General features: G+C 48.8%; 1 protein-coding gene across 7 annotated transcripts in view; it reads left to right on the top strand.

The window, feature by feature from the left end:
- The window catches only part of ACACB (acetyl-CoA carboxylase beta), a 110,226-nt gene that overhangs the window by 76,682 nt on the left and 16,406 nt on the right, over nucleotides 1–17,138 (top strand). For all 7 annotated transcript variants that reach the window (XM_019814654.3, XM_006938651.5, XM_003994858.6 and 4 more), the window contains 11 exons: nucleotides 2,119–2,256; nucleotides 2,980–3,079; nucleotides 3,169–3,276; nucleotides 7,467–7,523; nucleotides 7,764–7,805; nucleotides 8,809–9,024; nucleotides 10,620–10,775; nucleotides 11,513–11,716; nucleotides 12,556–12,711; nucleotides 15,871–15,993; nucleotides 16,097–16,366. In XM_019814654.3, coding sequence (XP_019670213.3) covers nucleotides 2,119–2,256; nucleotides 2,980–3,079; nucleotides 3,169–3,276; nucleotides 7,467–7,523; nucleotides 7,764–7,805; nucleotides 8,809–9,024; nucleotides 10,620–10,775; nucleotides 11,513–11,716; nucleotides 12,556–12,711; nucleotides 15,871–15,993; nucleotides 16,097–16,366 — 1,570 coding nt within the window. The remainder of the gene's footprint in view (nucleotides 1–2,118; nucleotides 2,257–2,979; nucleotides 3,080–3,168; nucleotides 3,277–7,466; nucleotides 7,524–7,763; nucleotides 7,806–8,808; nucleotides 9,025–10,619; nucleotides 10,776–11,512; nucleotides 11,717–12,555; nucleotides 12,712–15,870; nucleotides 15,994–16,096; nucleotides 16,367–17,138) is intronic.

The following is a 17,138-nucleotide window of genomic DNA, read 5'->3' on the forward strand; positions in this document are numbered from 1 at the left end:
GGCTGCGATGACTGAAGTCCCACCTCCAGGAGGACCCGGCTGGAGAGCCAGGCGCATTGTTCTTTGGGTCAGGGGACCAGTGCAGGGAGGTCAGAGGCCAGCGGACCTTCACGCGGGGTGCAGCCAGGACTGAGGGCCAGGGCCACGGTGGGGGTGTGGGGGGGACTGTGAGCACAGCTGGGAGGCAGGAGCTGGAGAGAGTGGCTGTGCCTGCGGGCTGCTGGTCGACCCCCAGGAAAATGGCCCAGCCGGCCCACATCTTTCCTTTTTTTTTCTCCCCCAAGAGAAGTAGGACATCTAGACTTAAGAAAAAAAAAAAATTAAATCCTTCAACTTTTCGCTCTGAACAGGTAAGTGATGTGTAGGAATCTATTAAAAATGCTGCAGGGACTGGGGCGCCTGGGTGGCTCAGTCAGTTAAGCGTCCGACTGTTGCGTTCAGCTCAGGTCATGGGATCTCCAGGCTTGTGAATTTGAAACGCGTGTCAGGCTCTGTCCTGATTCTCTCTCTCCCTCTCTCTGCCCCTCCCCTGCTCTTTCTCTCTCAAAATACATAAATAAACTTAAAAAATTAAGAATGCTGCAGGGACCCAAGTCACCTGCGGGCTGAATTCAGCCCATGTTTCTATGCCGGTTTGCTTCTCTGTATTTAGCTGTCCAAGAGCAGGGAGCCTGGGGGAGGGGGTGGGGAGTGATTTCAGGGGTACCCAACAGGAAGGCACAGAGGCCCTGTCCCACCTAAGTCCAGTGTCTCCAGGAGCACCCCAGATTCGACAGGTGGCTGGGAAGATTTATAGGGCTCCGTATAGGTCATGCTCACGGCTGTGACTTGTCGCAGTGAAAGTCCGCAAAGTGGGGCACCGTCACCAAAAGGAAGAGGGTCACGGGGGTGAAGTCCCCAGGACGCCTAGTGCAAGAGTCCTCCCCAAGGGAGCCCCATAGGATGCGCTCTGTTCCCCCAGCAACGTGTTGTGATGGCCTGTGTGCGGTGCGGTCCGGCAGCTGGTTAGAGATCCAGCGCCCAGGGTTTCTGCTGGGGGCTGGTCGTGTAGACACCCTCTGCCGAACACGGGGATTTCTGCTGAAATCCCCGACTCCAGAAGGAAGGCAGGTGTTCTGCATAAACCACACGGCAGAAACATTTGGAGCACGGCGAGCCTCTTGTATGATTCAGGGAATGGTGGGAACCCTCCCCAAGTTCCCAGACACCAGCCAAGGGCCAGTCTTGCAAGGAGGTCTCCTTTTCAGGAGAGCAGGCCTCTTTTCAGCACCCCCTCTCGTAACCCCTTCTTCACTTGATTCCAGGGCTCCAGGGGATCTGTCTGTGTTTGTTGCTGGTGAGCTGCCAGTCCTGGGGGCAGTGGCCAGCTAAGCTCTCACGGGCAGCTGGCCTAGGGGCCGGTTTTGGTTCCGGACCCCTGTCCCAAGAGCAGGTTTGATGGAGAGGGAGGGACTGGGAGAGCGGAAGCCTGGCGTGTCTCTCTAGAACCAAGCCTGCCCTTTCACCAGCCGCCTAGGGCTGGGCTGTCCAGGAGAAGTTGGCACTAAGAGTGTTCATGCTCTGTGGCTGAGTTCACCGTTCTGGATTTCCCTGGGACCACGGGGAGGCTGGACTTGTCTGCACGCATGCATGTCTGGATCGTTCGTTCGTTCATTCATTCATTCATTCATTCATTCATTCATTCCCTCCCTCGCTCGTTGCACTTAGTCTGTACCAGGTCCTGAGCAATCAGAGAAGACTTCCCAGCCCCATGCCTGGGTGGTTCAGTCGGTTGAGCTTCCAACTTCAGCTCAGGTCATGATCTCATGGTTCGTGAGTTCGAGCCCCACGTCAGGCTCTGTGCTGACAGCTCAGTGCCTGGAGTCTGCTTCGCATTCTGTGTCTCCCTCTCTCTGCCCCTCCCCCACTCACAGTCTGTCTCTCTCAGAAATAAATAAAAAACATAAATAAAAGGACTCCTCAGCCCCAGACCCCAGTCCGTTCTGCGTGCAATTTTAAGCCCCACTGTGGGAGGGCTCTAATGCTAGTCTGGCTCATCGAAGCTTCCAGGGCAGGAGCAACTCTTGGGGCCAGGTCTTCAAGCAGCTGCATCAGTCCCCTCCTCTGGTCCCCCTGCAGGATGGCCGTGCCCATCAGTGTCACCAACCCCGACCTGCTGAGGCACAGCACCGAGCTCTTCATGGACAGCGGCTTTGCCCCACTGTGTCAGCGGATGGGGGCCATGGTTGCCTTCAGGAGATTTGAGGACTTCACAAGGTACCCAGAGTGGCCCAGTCTCCCAGACACGTTGAGCAGAGGGGCCAGGCAAGCTTCTCCTGGCCCCCACCAGTTCGTTTGTGTGGCCTGCCCGTATTTAAATTCTGGCCATGTGCTTCCTCGCCGTGAGACTCTGAGCAAATTACTTAACCTCTCTGTGCCTTAGTTTTCTCATCTTTATCATAGGGATAAGAGAAGGATCTACTTCATGGGATCACCAGGAAAATGAAATGAGATGGAGTATATTAAACATCGTATTTAAAGTATAGCTAAGGGATAGGTGGCATTCTCAGTAAACATCAGCAATCAGTCCTATTAGTATCACCTATTTTCCACCCGTTCCCGTGTGCTGTGCCTCGTGCTTGGGTTATCTTGTTGTAACTCCGCAATGGCCTTAGTTGATTTGGTGAAGTGAGGTATGAGGGTCTCCCGGCCAGTGACTGGGAACCCAGCTGATGCCCCAGAGCACTGGACACCCTTTCTTTTATTCACGATCTCAGATCACATAGGTCCCTTCTTCCCTTTGGGGAAATACCCCATCAGTGGTGCCTTGGACCTGGTCAGGAACCCAGTGAGCCCTGGGCGGAGTTGGATGAGCTCCTAGAGCCATCGGTGGGAAAGGGGAAGGACCCAGTCCTTCCATCTGGCCAGAGTGAAATCTTGACCTATGACCTTAAGGAGCCGGCAGCCCCTCAGCCCTACCTCTCCACCCCACACCCCCAGAAACTTCGACGAAGTCATCTCCTGCTTTGCCAACGTGCCCAGGGAAATCCCCCTCTTCAGGAAGGCCTGCACTCCCTTGTACTCTGAAGAAGAGAACAAGGTAAGTCTCCTGAGCAGGGAGCCTGTCCAGGAGGGGGCAGCCTGGGACCCCTGACGCCTCCTGCCCCCTGCCCTTGTTTTCTCCCCCAGAGCCTCAGAGAGGAGCCAATCCACATCCTGAATGTGGCCATCCAGTACGCGGACCACCTGGAAGATGAGGAGCTGGTGCCGATTTTCCGGACGTTCGTACAGTCCAAGGTACGCCGGCCGTGCCTCTGGTCCCAAGTCACTGAGACAGGAAGGAAGGGCTGCCGTGGCAAGGCAGCCCATGGGCCCGAGTCCTGATGTGCACTTCAGAGCCACAGACCTGGCTTCCCATCCTAGCTCTGCTACTCCTGGGAGCCCGTAACCTTGGGCAGAAGTAGCCGAACGTGGTAGCGCCTTGGCTTCTCCCCCAGTAACGTGGGGGCAGAGTTTCTCCCTCCCCGGGTGTCGGAACGACCTAAAGGCAAAGTATGTGCAGTGGACGTTTGAACAACTTGGGTTGAACTGTGCGGGTGCGCTCATTCGCAGATTTTTTCCTACACGGATTAGGGCTATGAATGTATTTTTCTCTTCCCTGTGATTTTCTTAATGCTTCTTGTTGGCTTACTTTATCATAAGAGTATAGCACATAATACATATAACATGCAGAATACGTGTTAACTGACTGTTGACGTTCTAGGTAAGGCTTCGGGTCAACAGTCGGCTGTTAATAATTAAGTTCTCGGGGAGTCGAAAGTTATACGTGGATTATCGACTCTGCAGGGGTCGGTGCTCCTAACCCCCGCGTTGTTCAAGGGTCACCTGTACACTCCCTAGCCCGCGCAATGATGAAATGAGCCAGTGTATATATGCCACTTCACAGAGGCATTCGATAAATAGTTTGGGGTCTAGGGGGGAATGCTTTTTGTCAAAATAACCCAGAAAACTCAAATCTTTAAATAGTCACTTACGCTGACCGCCATCTATGCAAAGAACTTGCTTTTATAACCGTGTGGCAGTTGTGAGCATGTTTTCTCACCCGGGCAGTAGGGACAGCTGTTATATATGCTCAGAGACCTCAGCTGCGAACAGATGTGGAGCAGCTTGGCAAGCGTAGGTGGTAGAAACAGTGGGAAGTTACTGTGTGACCTCGGGCAGGTCACTTTACCTCTCTGTTCCTTAGTTTCCCCATCTGTAAAATGGGATGCTGAAATTCTGAACTAAATTAATCGCGTCTCCCAGGCACACTGCCCAGCTGTTAGTTCTGAGTTGGTCCCAACTTCCAGACCACTTGGAAATTTTTAGTTGTTGGTTTTTAGTCTATTTACCTGTACATTTGTTGTGTTCTCCATAGTATCCAAGTGGGAGGGACACTTATTACCTCCTCTGACTCGGTGTCCCTCAGGGGACCTGGGGCTTCCTAGGCAGAAGATGGGGGTGAATGATGCTGAGTCCCAGATAACGCCATGGAAGCTTAGGGACGTTATTGTCAGTGATTTACTTAGTCTTTACTTGATTAATCAACAAATGTAGGGGGCGCCTGGGTGGCTCAGTCAGCTAAGCGTCCAACTCTTGGTTTCGGCTCAGGTCATATCTCACGGTTTTAGGAGTTTGAGACTCGTGTCCGTCTCTGTGCTGGCAACGCAGAGCTTGCTTGGGGTTGTCTCTGTCCCTCCCTCTCTTTCTGCCTCTCCTCCAATTGCGCTATCTCTGTCTCTCTCAAATAAATAAATAAAATAAAATAAAATAAATGTAACGATGTTCATTGTAGAAAAAGTTTAAGGTGCAGACAAATCTGAAAAGTAGGTTTTATTTATTTATTTTTCAACTGTTCAATTTTTTCAAAATTTATTACTTTTTTTAATTTTTGAGAGAGACAGAGTGCAAGTGGGGAAGGGGCGGAGGGTGAGGGAGACACCGAATCTGAAGCAGGCTCCAGACCCTGAGCCGTCGGCACAGAGCCCGACACGGGGCTCAAACTCACGGACAGTGAGATCGTGACCTGAGCTGAAGTCGGATGCTTAACAGGCTGAGCCACCCAGGCGCCCCTGAAAAGCAGGTTTTAAAATGAAACCCACAGCCCTACAGTCCAGCCCCGGGATGAAGATATTGACGTGTTTCCCTTTGGCTGGTTTCTTCTTGACATAGCTGATGTTCTTACTCAAGTTACACGTGGCGTCCCATGGCGTTGATAAGGCAACATTTGAGCGGTTGCGGTTAGCCCTACCCTATAACCAGATCAAATGATGCTCACGATAATTGGTGGTTCTTGCCTGGAGAGGGCAGAGTGGAGGGAAAAGTATGGGCAGTGAGTGATATATGTATGTCTATACGTAACATATCAAAGAGAGGAGGGCTACAATATATACCTGGGGGAAAGGAAGGACTTTTAATGTCCTTTCCAATATATTGCTAGAGTATTTAAATTTTTTTTTATATTAAGCAGATACCTACATACATATTCTCACATACACACATTAATATACATATACATTCCCACGCACACACTGATGCACATCCTTAGTTGAGAACTAATGATTCGGGCTCCCCCTAACCAGGTTAGTTATGCCGCATTCACATCCTCTTTGTTTTGTGGTTTATCTTGTTCTCTTTGCAACCAACGTTCCATGAAGTATTCTTTTTTTTTAAAGTTTATTTATTTTGAGAGAGAGCACGAGCAGGGGAGGAGCAGAGAGAGAGAGAATCCCAAGCAGGTTCCGCACTGTCAGTGCGGAGCCCGATTTGGGGCTCAAACCCATGAACTGTGAGATCATGACCTGACCTGGTCTGAAACCAAAAGTTGGACGCTTAACCAACTGAACCACCCAGGCACCCCCCATTAAGTATTCTTTTGTGTTTGTCTAGTTACGTCTTTCTGAAATGCGCTAAGACAACTCATCTCCCCTGATAAGTTTCTTTACCGTATGGACGAGTTAAGCAAGAACTGTATTTCCTTGTCTTTTGGGTTTTTTCTTTCCCCTTATCTAATACTGTATGTAATAATATTTCATTTAGGGATTAACTAAAAACAGTTTTGTACTTTTTCTTGGATGCCTTCCTGTTGAAGTTTAACATACAGAAAAGGGCACAAATCATAAATGTACAACCTGGTGAATTTTCATAGTGAATTCCTAAGTATAACCAGCATTCAGATAGAAAAAATGAATGTTCCCAGCTTCTCCTGGCCAGAGATAACCGACCACTAGCCTGAGTTTTAACAGTTTGGATTAGTTTCATCTATTCTGGAATTTTGTGTAAATGCAGTCATACTGCATATACAAAAAGTATACTTTTTTTGTTTCTTTACTCAACTTATCTTTTTTTTCTTTAAAGTTTTTATTTTTAAGTAATCTTTATATCCAACGTGGGGCTAGAACTCACCACCCCAAGATCATGAGTCACGTGCTCTTCTGACTGAGCCAGCCGCCAGGCACCCCAGCTGGTCTTTCTTTTTAATATAACAGTGACCTCCCTCCTCAATTTTATTAAAGATTTCATAAAAAAAAATGATTTCATGATATGTTAAAGAATTGTATGTCTATGTATATATATTTTTTAATATAGCAGCTTTATTAAATATAATTCACATACTACATTATTCCTCCATCGAATATGTACAATTCAGCGCTTTTTGGAATATTAGTACAGTTGTGTAACCATCATTATATTTTATTCTATTTATTTATTATTAAAAAAAATTTTTTTAACGTTTATTCATTTTGAGAGACGGAGAGAGACAGAGCACGAATGGGGGAGCGGCAGAGAGAGAGGGAGACACAGAATCCAAAGCAGGCTCCAGGCTCTGAGCTGTCAGCACAGAGCCTGATGTGGGGCCCGAACCCATGGCCCATGAGATCATGACCTAAGCTGAAGTCAGATACTTAACTGACTTGAGCCACCCAGGCGCCCCACTATTTACTTTTTTTAAATGTTTATTTATTTTGAGAGAGAGAGGGAGAGAGGAGGGACAGAGAGAAAGGGAGAGAGAGAATCTTAAGCTGGTTCCATGACCGGTATGGAGCCTGATATGGGGCTTGATCCTGTGACTGTGAGATCACAACCTGAGCTGATATCGAGAGTCAGACTCTTAACTGACTGAGCCATCCAGGCACCCCTAAATATATTTTAGAACATTTTCGCCATCACCACCTACCAAAACCACTTATTAGCAATCATTCCCCATTTTCCCTCAACCAAACACCCTCCCCATCCTGGGCAACCATTAATCTACTTTCTGTCTCTATGTATCTGCCCATTCTGGATGTTTCATATAAATGGAATCACGCAACGTGAGGTCTTTTGTGACTGGTGTCTTTGACTCAGTATCATGTTGTCAAGGTTCATCCATGTGGGAACTTGTATCAGTACTTCATTTCTTTTTGTGGCTAAATACTATTCCATTACATATTTGGTTTTTAATGCAGAAAAACATCCTTGTGGAATATGGACTCCGAAGAATCACATTCCTGATTGCCCAAGAGGTCAGTGTGATTCTCAGTGCATCTGTGTGAGTCTTTAACATTCCTTAAGACTCGGTGCCGTTGATTTGATGTTTACTTAGTAGATGGGGGTTGAAGAGAGCAATCACTGGAAAAGAGAAGGTTTTCAAAGGATTCATTCTGGAAACAGATGGGGTTATGGCTTTAAAAAAAAATCACAAAACAAGTATTTGTATGAGTCTTACTTGATTTCATTGTCTCGTCTGTGGATTTCTTTTGCAGAAAGAATTTCCGAAGTTTTTCACATTCAGAGCAAGAGATGAGGTATGATGTAAAGAAAGCAGTGATACTGTTCCTGCCTCCCTGGCATCTTTGATATTCAGGAAGAGTATAGTCCCCAGTCCTTGAGGTAACCTCCGTTTTCAAGAACGGACATGTAACTTTTGTGTAAACTCCAGCCTTCCTCTGGGATTGTGTTTCTCTGTGGAGCTGAGATCCCATGCTTCCTGCCCTTTCAGCCTTCACTCTGGTTTCTCCCTCATCTGGATCACTTTTGTCCTCAGATGGCTCTCCCAACCTCTTTTTCTTACGTTCTTGCAGACCGGCTGCCTGTTTTTATAAACGGAGTTTGGCTGGAACACAGCCACACCCATCTGATCTCCTGTCTTCTGCTGTGGCTTTCTTGTGCCAGTGGCAGAGATCACGTGGCTCTGACCGACCGTGTGGCCCACCAGCCTCATATATTCCCTCTCTGGCCCTTTAAGAAAAGCTTTTGCTCATCCCTGTTCTAGAACAGGCAGGCTTATTCCCATCACAAACTCCGGACTCCATCCTGTTCGGCGTGTTGTGGTTTAATTTATCCAAAGCCTTCCATTTCTGCGTAAGACCCATCCTTTCTTTCGGGTCTTCATCTCCTCCTCTAGTTCGGTCTCCAGCACTGTCTGTCGCTTCCTTTCGGGGACCAGTTTCCACAGAGAAACCAGCCTTTAGTGACTTCCTGAGAGGTACCCTGTGCTGTGACAGAGAAGAGGCTGTGCTGGCAGGCGCTGGGGACCGGGCAGGCTCACCTGGGAGCTGAGAGGCTGGTGCCGGCACTCAGGTCCTACAGTGCTCGTGGCTCTTGTCTGGACCTTCCCAAACTCTGAGTCTCTTGAGCCCTAGAGCTGCCCACGGGTGACACCGTGAAGGCTACATCCCCTGAGTGCTAAGCTGACGAACACCAGGGGTCTGCAGGACAGGGCGCCCACCAGACAGGCGGGCGGCCCCAGTGTCAAATTCAGCGTCTGTCTGTGTGTCTGTCCGTCTTCGCTCTCTGGCCGGCCCGCAGTTTGCAGAAGATCGCATTTACCGTCACCTGGAACCCGCCCTGGCCTTCCAGCTGGAGCTCAGCCGGATGCGCAGCTTCGATCTGACCGCCGTGCCCTGCGCCAACCACAAGATGCACCTGTACCTGGGCGCCGCCAAAGTGAAAGAAGGCGCGGAGGTGACAGACCACAGATTCTTCATCCGCGCCATCATCAGGCACTCGGACCTCATTACGAAGGTAAAACGTCGTGGAGTGTTTCTTTCTCCCCCTGAACCTGTCCCTCGCGCGCTGGCCTTCCCTTCGCTCTGTCCGCGTGAAGGGAATTGAGCAGGTAGCAGAGTCCTGGCGTACTCAGGGAGTTGCTTGTATGTGCCTACTGAATGCGTGATCATTTTCCAACACAGCCAGAAAAGTCACCTGTGATTCTGTTGCGAGCTTTTCAAATCACACTGGAAAGTATGGTTTTTGATTCAAAATTTTTTTTCATGTTCATTTGTTTACTTTCTGGGAGAGAAAGAGAGCGAGCCGGGGAGGGGCAGAGAGAGAGAGTGAGAGAGAAATCCCAAGCAGGCTCTGTGCTGTCAGCTTGGGGTCCGACGTGGGGCACAGACTCACGAACCATGAGATCGTGACCTGAGCCAAAACCAAGAGTTGGACACTTAACTGACTGAGCCAGCCAGTCACCCCTGAAAACTACTTAGAAAAAATTTTTTTAATGTTTATTTTTGAGAGAGAGAGAGTGTGAGAGCGTGGGAGCGTGAGCAGGGGAGGGGCAGAGAGAGAGGGAGACACAGAATCCGAAGCAGGCTCCAGGCTCTGAGCTGTCAGCACAGAGCCCGACTCGGGGCTCGAACTCAAGGAACTGTGAGATCATGACCTGAGTTGCAGGTGTAGTGTTGTGGGCGGGGCTCCCGGTGGACCAACCGTTTGAATACTGTTGCTCTTTTACTGGTCAGGGCCTCGTAGACCTCATCTCCCGTGTTGATGAAGAGATGGTATGCCTCATGCTCTGTCTTTGCCTGGATGTACCATGTGTGTGGTTTTGTTTTGTTTTTTTCTTTTTCCTAATCCTCTATTGATCGATGTTAAGCTAATGTCAGTTTTTTGCTGCCTCAGTCAACTAGCTACCTCCAGGGGTCTTATTATTTTCAGGTATAGTAAGGCTGATAGCTCAGGAAGCAGTTACCACTGAAAAGATCGTCACTCTCAGATCCCAAGAGTGGGGGCACACCTTACACAGGGAGCCACATGGGGAAGCACCAGGGGTGGCTGAGAGGCCGGGGAGGAGGGGGAAACGTGGATAAGAACCTTTGTGGTGGTTTCTGCAGGAAGGATCAGGTGCAGCAGGGTAGGCCGGCTTGGGTTTGGCTTGTTTGAATAATCTCAGGAGGTTCTGGAACTGAGGGGCTGTCTCTAGTTGTCCGGCACCTGGGCCTGGGGTGATTAGGGCAGGTGGACAGTGACTTGGAACGCGAGAGCCCCGAAGAGGAAGTGTGTGCTCTGAAAATTGGTTGGTTTGCATTTGCAAAGTGCACTCACTTTGGGGTGAGTCGTTGACTGTCTCTCGGAATCGGTAACCCTGGAAGCCGAGGTCCCTCCAGGGTCAGGGAGGCCCCCAGTGGTCAGAGCATCACAGTACAGACGATAGAAGGCAGGGTCAGGACGCTGGACAGCCTTTGACGTGCCTTCACCTTCAGAGGCAGGGCTCAGCGTATACTCGCTGGGCATACTTTTCGGGGGAGGGGAAATGTTTCCTCTCTCCTTGTGTGTCTGAGGCCCCGTTTCCAGCCCTGCGCCCCTTGCCTTAGCGTCTGTCCCTCCCGCTTTGGCAGGAAGCCTCCTTTGAGTACCTGCAGAACGAGGGTGAGCGTCTGCTCCTGGAAGCCATGGATGAGCTGGAGGTGGCGTTCAACAACACCAGTGTGCGCACCGACTGCAACCACATCTTCCTGAACTTCGTGCCCACCGTCATCATGGACCCCTTCAAGGTCTCGCCTCTGGGGAGGCACTGGGTTCAACTTTCCCTGGGCCTGTGGCTGCAGGTGGACAACCTCCTGTCCATGAAGTTCCAGAGCCCTGTTTTTGCCACCCCCTTAGGGTTATCCCTGTTCTGATGTTCACCCTTTCCTGGGCAGCATGCTTCACTCTTGGGATGACACGAATGCCCCAAATTTCATCCCTGGTTCCTGGCTCTTTGGGCTCTTGGGGACCGTGTATAGGAGGGAAGGGGATAGAGAACCATTCTCCCGTGGCTGGTTCTTCATGAACAGGCAGGGTTGGTGCTGGTGATTCTGGGATGAAAGAAGTCCTGGGACATCAGCATAGCATCTATGGGGTGCAGAGGGCCCGTGCTGATGCCCCGTCTCCATCAACCCACATAGTTCCTAGGAAAAGAAAATGCAAAGGCTCGAGCTACACGATGCGGATAAAGATTGATGTAATGTAGGCGCACTAGCTCTGTTACTTCCCAGTCTCAGTTTCCTCATCTGTCAGTGGGGCATAAAAATGCCGCCCTCTCGGAGTAATTATGAGATGAATGAGATCATGATCTTCATATACTTAGCACGTGGCTATTTCTGGGTCCGTACTGTGTCACAGGTGTTTTGCCTTTAGTGTCCCTCATCGTTCCGTTATTATCACAACTATTTATAAATAGCTAGACCTGTATATTACCAATGTGCCTGGATTGGGGCCTGAGAGTGGAATTGCTGTGATTTGGGGGCAGATCGAGGAGTCCGTGCGTTCCATGGTTATGCGCTACGGCAGCCGGCTGTGGAAACTCCGCGTGCTGCAGGCTGAGGTCAAGATCAACATCCGCCAGACCACCACCGGCAGTGCTGTTCCCATCCGCCTGTTCATCACCAACGAATCGGGCTACTACCTGGACATCAGCCTCTACAAAGAAGTCACCGACCCCAGATCTGGAAACGTAAGGCTGGGCGGGCCCACAGAGCCCCACCTCAAAGTGCAGTCGGGGTCCGTCCGCTCGAGAGAGCAAGACACAGACTGAAATGATGTTTGGTGGCCATCTGCTGGATTGGGGTGGCTGCTTTGAGTTTACGGTAGACGTGTCAGCTTCTGCATGCCAGTTGTTCATTCCTCTGGGAAGGAGAATCAGTCCAAAGTTTGATCCATTCAAGGACCGATATTTGGGATAAGACGCGGAGTGCCGTGGGTCACCGTCGTGCAGCTCCCATAAGGCTGGCTCACTTAGGGCAATGGGTATTCTCCCCCGCCGTGTTTTAGAACAGATCTTTGCAAACCAAATCAAATATCCCATTGACTTCCATTACATCTCTAACTTTTTATTTTTAAGCGATTAAAGAGTATCAGGAGGTTGGAAGAATAGTAGAGGGGAAAACATTACTGCAGAGAGTTCCCAAGCACCCTTGACCCGACCTCCCCCAATGATAGCAACGTAAACAATGGGACCTTGTCATGACAGGCAGTTGACGTTGGTACAGCGCTAGTAACACACATGCGGACTCTATGCAGATTTCACCAGTTTTTGCGCGTGTGTAAAGCCCTATGATAGTCACATTTTTGGAGCTACGCTCCCATACCTGTCACTGTCCCTTCTCGTGCTGGTTGCCCACAGTGGCAGAGAAAAGAAGATTAGCTCTCTGGGGCGTGCGCTTTGTCACGTGATGTGATGTGCTTTGCTTCTTTCCGCTGCCTTTTCGTTGAGGAGGATGGGAGTAAATTGGACGGGAGCGTGGCTCTCTGGGAGTCCCCTCCTTCACTCTGTTTCCCTTTCTGTCTTCCCAGATCATGTTTCACTCCTTTGGCAACAAACAGGGCCCCCAGCACGGGATGCTGATCAACACTCCCTACGTCACCAAGGATCTGCTTCAGGCCAAGCGATTCCAGGCCCAGTCCCTGGGCACCACCTACGTGTACGACTTCCCGGAGATGTTCAGGCAGGCAAGTCCTGTGGCTTTCCTGGGGCGCCACCCCAGGTCCCCCCAGGGATTCCACCCGCCCCACACCCCTCCCCGTCCTTAGTTACTCTCCTGAAGACCCCAGCCTAAAGAACTCCATATTGGGAATGCCTTCCTAGCATCTTGTCTAAAACGAACCTACTTTCCTCCGCATGTTAGAAAGTCACGTAATCCAGAAGCTTAGGAAAATCAAGGAGCGTGGAAAAAAAGAAAAAAGTGACTCATGGTTCCGTGTCCTAAAGACACATTGCTTAATAATTTTGGTGTGTTTCCTCCTGGCCTTTTGAAAGCTCGTTTATTAAGAGCTCATTTGTGAAGGTCTGTGCCTGCCATATTCCAGGCACCATGCTATGGGTAGGTTGACCCTGAGGAAGAGGGTGGGGTCTTCACTAGCTTTAAGGAACTTTTCGTCTACTTTTTAAAAACAGTGTCTTGTTGTGTTTTCCTAGTGATTGAGGTGTTCATTGGAAAATACAGGAAAATGGGTCTCAGCAAATACAATTCCACCCTAATGGGATCCATTCACCGTTGTCAGTGCAGTAACATTTTTTTATTTACTTTTGAAGGAAAGAGAGACCGAGCATGAGCAGGGGAGGGGCGGATAAAGAGGGAGACACAGAATCGGAAGCAGGCTCCAGGCTCCGAGCTGTCAGCACAGAGCCCGATGCAGGGCTTGAACTCACAAACCGTGAAATCATGACCCGAGCCGAAGTTGGTCACTTAACTGACTGAACTACCCAGGTGCCCCCATCCCCTTTCTTTTAGATAAAGAGACAGAATAGTATGGACAACATTCATGCCCAAATGAATAATTCAGTATAATTCCAGAGGGGTTTTTTTTGGTGAAACTGCAAAATTCGTATGGGAAAGCAAAAATAAAGAACTAAAGGCAAGAGGACTTGTCTTAACAAACGTCATCACTTGTTTTCAAGTAGCAGTACTTTCTTCGGTGTACTGTTGCAATAGAGCCAGACAAGTAGACCAGTGGAACAGCATAGAGCCTAAAATCAGACCCACTCACAAAGAGCCTTGACCGAAGGCAGAGGTGGGATTGTGAATCAAGGGAGTGCACGTCACCGAAAGGTACAGTAGTTCCCTCTTATCCGTGGCTTCGTTTTCCACGGTTTCAGTTACCTGTGGTCAACGGCAGTCTGGAACCAGAGGTTCCTCCTTCTGACGTGTGGTCAGAAGTTCAGTGTTAGCCTAATGCTATGTCACAGTACCTACATCAGGCATCTCACTTTAGCCCATCGTGTAGGCGTGTTATCATCTCCTGCCATCACAGGAAGAAGGGTGAGTTTAGTACAATAAGACATTCTGGGAGAGAGAGAGAGAGAGAGACTGTGTTCACATAACTTTTATTATAGTGTATTGTTATAATTGTTCTTTTATTATTAATTTTACTGTGCCTATTTATAAATTAAACTTCATCATATGTATAGAAAAACAACAGCATATATAGGGTTCAGTACTGTCTGGGGTTTCACGCATCCGCTGGGTATCTTGGCGCATATCCTGCATGGGTAAAGGAGGATTTATCTAATTGGAAAAAGTAAATTTTGATTTCTACCTTATCTAGCACACAGAAATAAATTTCAAGGGGATTAAAGCTACTTGGAGTCAGTTTAAAGCATAAGCTGTACAGGAAAAGACCCATAAACTTGACTATATTAAAATTTTGAAGTTCTTGGTGCAAAAAAGGAAAGATGAGTCCCAGCTTGGAAGAACATGTTTCAATGCCTATTACCAGCAAGGGATTACAACAGATTATCTAAAGAGCACATATAAATCAGTTAGAAAAAACAACAACAACAGGGAAAACTATAAAAAATATGGACAGGAATTACAAACAGGAGGAAATTGGCAAAAAAGAAACTCCCATGGTCGATAAGTGTATTCAGAGGCTCTCCTTAATAATCAGTAGAGAACAGATTAATACCGCAGTATAATTTCACACCCAGCAGACAGGTGAACGTTAAAATATTTGACAGAACAGGTATTGGCAAGTGCATGGAACAAAGGAATTCTTATGCCTTCTTACTGGACCTGTAAAGGGTCTTTAAAAATGAGAGAGCAGGGGGCGCTTGGGTGGCTCAGTCGGTTAAGTGTCCGACTTCGGCTCAGGTCATGATCTCACCGTTGGTGAGTTCGAGCCCTGTGTCGGGCTCTGCACTGACAGCTCAGAGCCTGGATGGAGCCTGTTTCGAATTCTGTGTCTCCCTCTCTGTCTCTGCCCCTCCCCCACTTGTGCTCGCTCTCTCTCTCTCTCTCTCTCTCTCTCTCAAAACTAAAAATAAGCATAAAAAAATGAGAGAGCAGTTTCATAATATTGATCAAACTTGAAGCTTCACCAACCCAGTGACCCAGCAATTCCGCTCCTCGGTACCTACCTGGCGAGACTCATCCAGGTTTATAAGAAGAGACCATCAGAATGCTCGTTACAGCCTTATTGTTAGTACTGCAGAATTGGAAGCAACCTAAATGTTCCTTAGAAAAGGCTATGAATAAGTAAATTATGATCTACTCACACCATGGAAACTGAATAGTAGAAAAAATGAACCAGAGTTAAATTTCTCATTATGGCTACATTTCTCACACCTATGGGGGAGCCGATGGGGCAAGGTGCAGAAGGATGTGTCCAGGGCCAGACCATTTATTTAAATTTTAAAATCATGCAGGGGTGCCTGGCTGGTGCGGTGGGAAGAGCTCTCGATCCTCACGTGGGGCTCGAACTTATGACCCCGAGATCAAGAGTCACGTGTTCTTCCCACTGAGCCAGCCAGGCGCCCGGCATGTTTTAAATGTATGCATCTATAATGCATAAAAACATGCACGGGACTAGTAGACGCTAAGTTCAAGACAGACGGTTATCTGGGGTCGGGGAGGGGTTGGAGGGACGGGTTGGGGAGGGCTACACCAGGGGCCTCAACTGCATTTTTCTTATTCCTTTAAAAAAATTCATAAGCAACCGTGGAAAAATTAGGATTTGACAAAACCACGAGGTAGGTGCTTGGGTATTTATTATTCTGTGTGGTTTTTCTGTGTGTGCTTTAAAGAGTGGATGCTTTAAAAAAAGAGAGAACTAGAAAATGTGCCTCCCTAATGGTGACTTCAGGTTTTCTCTTTCTTTCCCTGTCCCCAGGCTCTCCTTAAACTGTGGGGCTCCACGGACAACTACCCCAAAGACATCCTGACATACACTGAGCTCGTGCTGGACCCTCAGAGCCAGCTGGTGGAGATGAACCGCCTCCCTGGAGGAAATGAGGCAAGAATTCAGCAGAGCCCAGCCCCTGGCTGGAATCACCCTTTCCAAAAATGTCCCCCTGAAGAAACAAACCGTTTTCCTTGTGCGTTCATCCCCTCGGCAGGTGGGCATGGTGGCCTTCAAGATGAGGTTTAAGACCCGAGAGTATCCAGAAGGGCGGGACGCGATCGTCATCAGCAATGACATCACCTTCCGCATTGGATCCTTCGGCCTGGGAGAAGACCTTTTGTATCTGCGTGCGTCTGAGATGGCCCGGGCAGAGGGTATCCCCAAAATCTACCTCGCAGCCAACAGCGGGGCCTGTATCGGCCTTGCAGAGGAGATCAAGCACATGTTCCAGGTGGCTTGGGTGGACCCAGGAGACCCCTACAAAGTACGTCACAAAGCCAGCCTGGCGATATGGCGCCACCCGGTGAGGGTGATGGCGCCCACAAGGGGGCGGAAAAAATCTTAGCGGTCTTTGTGTACAAAGCACAGACATACGAACAGCACACAAAAGGCGTATAAAGTTGATCACTATTAACATTTCATGAGACGGGGTGGCAATTAGGAAAAAATGTCTAAAAAGGCACCGTAGGGGAACGATAATGAAGACAAGTTTATAAACGTTGAGCTAATATAGGCTGAGCACCTCCTGAATGCACTGTACATGAAGGATACAAAGGTGAATGAGATATAGTCCCTGGCCTCAGAGAATTCTCAGAAATGATCTGGGAGACGTAGAGGCACCAGCCACGATAAAGGCGCAGTGAATGAGAGAAAAGCGCGCATTTCATGATGGGGAACTGCAGGGGACAGTTATTTTTTGCAGGCAAAGCATGCATTCTCAAGGGGGTGATCCTGCCTCTGCCAGAGGGGCAAAAATTATCCTTTTCATGTAAAAAGCATGTATACATACGTACACACACACACATATATACATACGCATACATACGCATGGTTCGTAAACTGTATAATAAAATTTGGTGGAGGGAGCTGGCAATAAGGGAACAAAAGAGACCCTTCAGGGGAGCAACGATGAAAAGATCGTTGAGGAACTGAATCAGAGCAGGAAAAATGTGAGGTTGTGTGTAAAGATGAGTGGAAAGCTCTTAGCACTGATCAGACCTTCAGTTTATAGCCGTTATGAATATGGTATTAATATC

Source organism: Felis catus, chromosome D3 (assembly GCF_018350175.1).
Source record: "Felis catus isolate Fca126 chromosome D3, F.catus_Fca126_mat1.0, whole genome shotgun sequence".
In the NCBI taxonomy this organism is placed as follows: Eukaryota; Metazoa; Chordata; class Mammalia; order Carnivora; family Felidae; genus Felis; species Felis catus.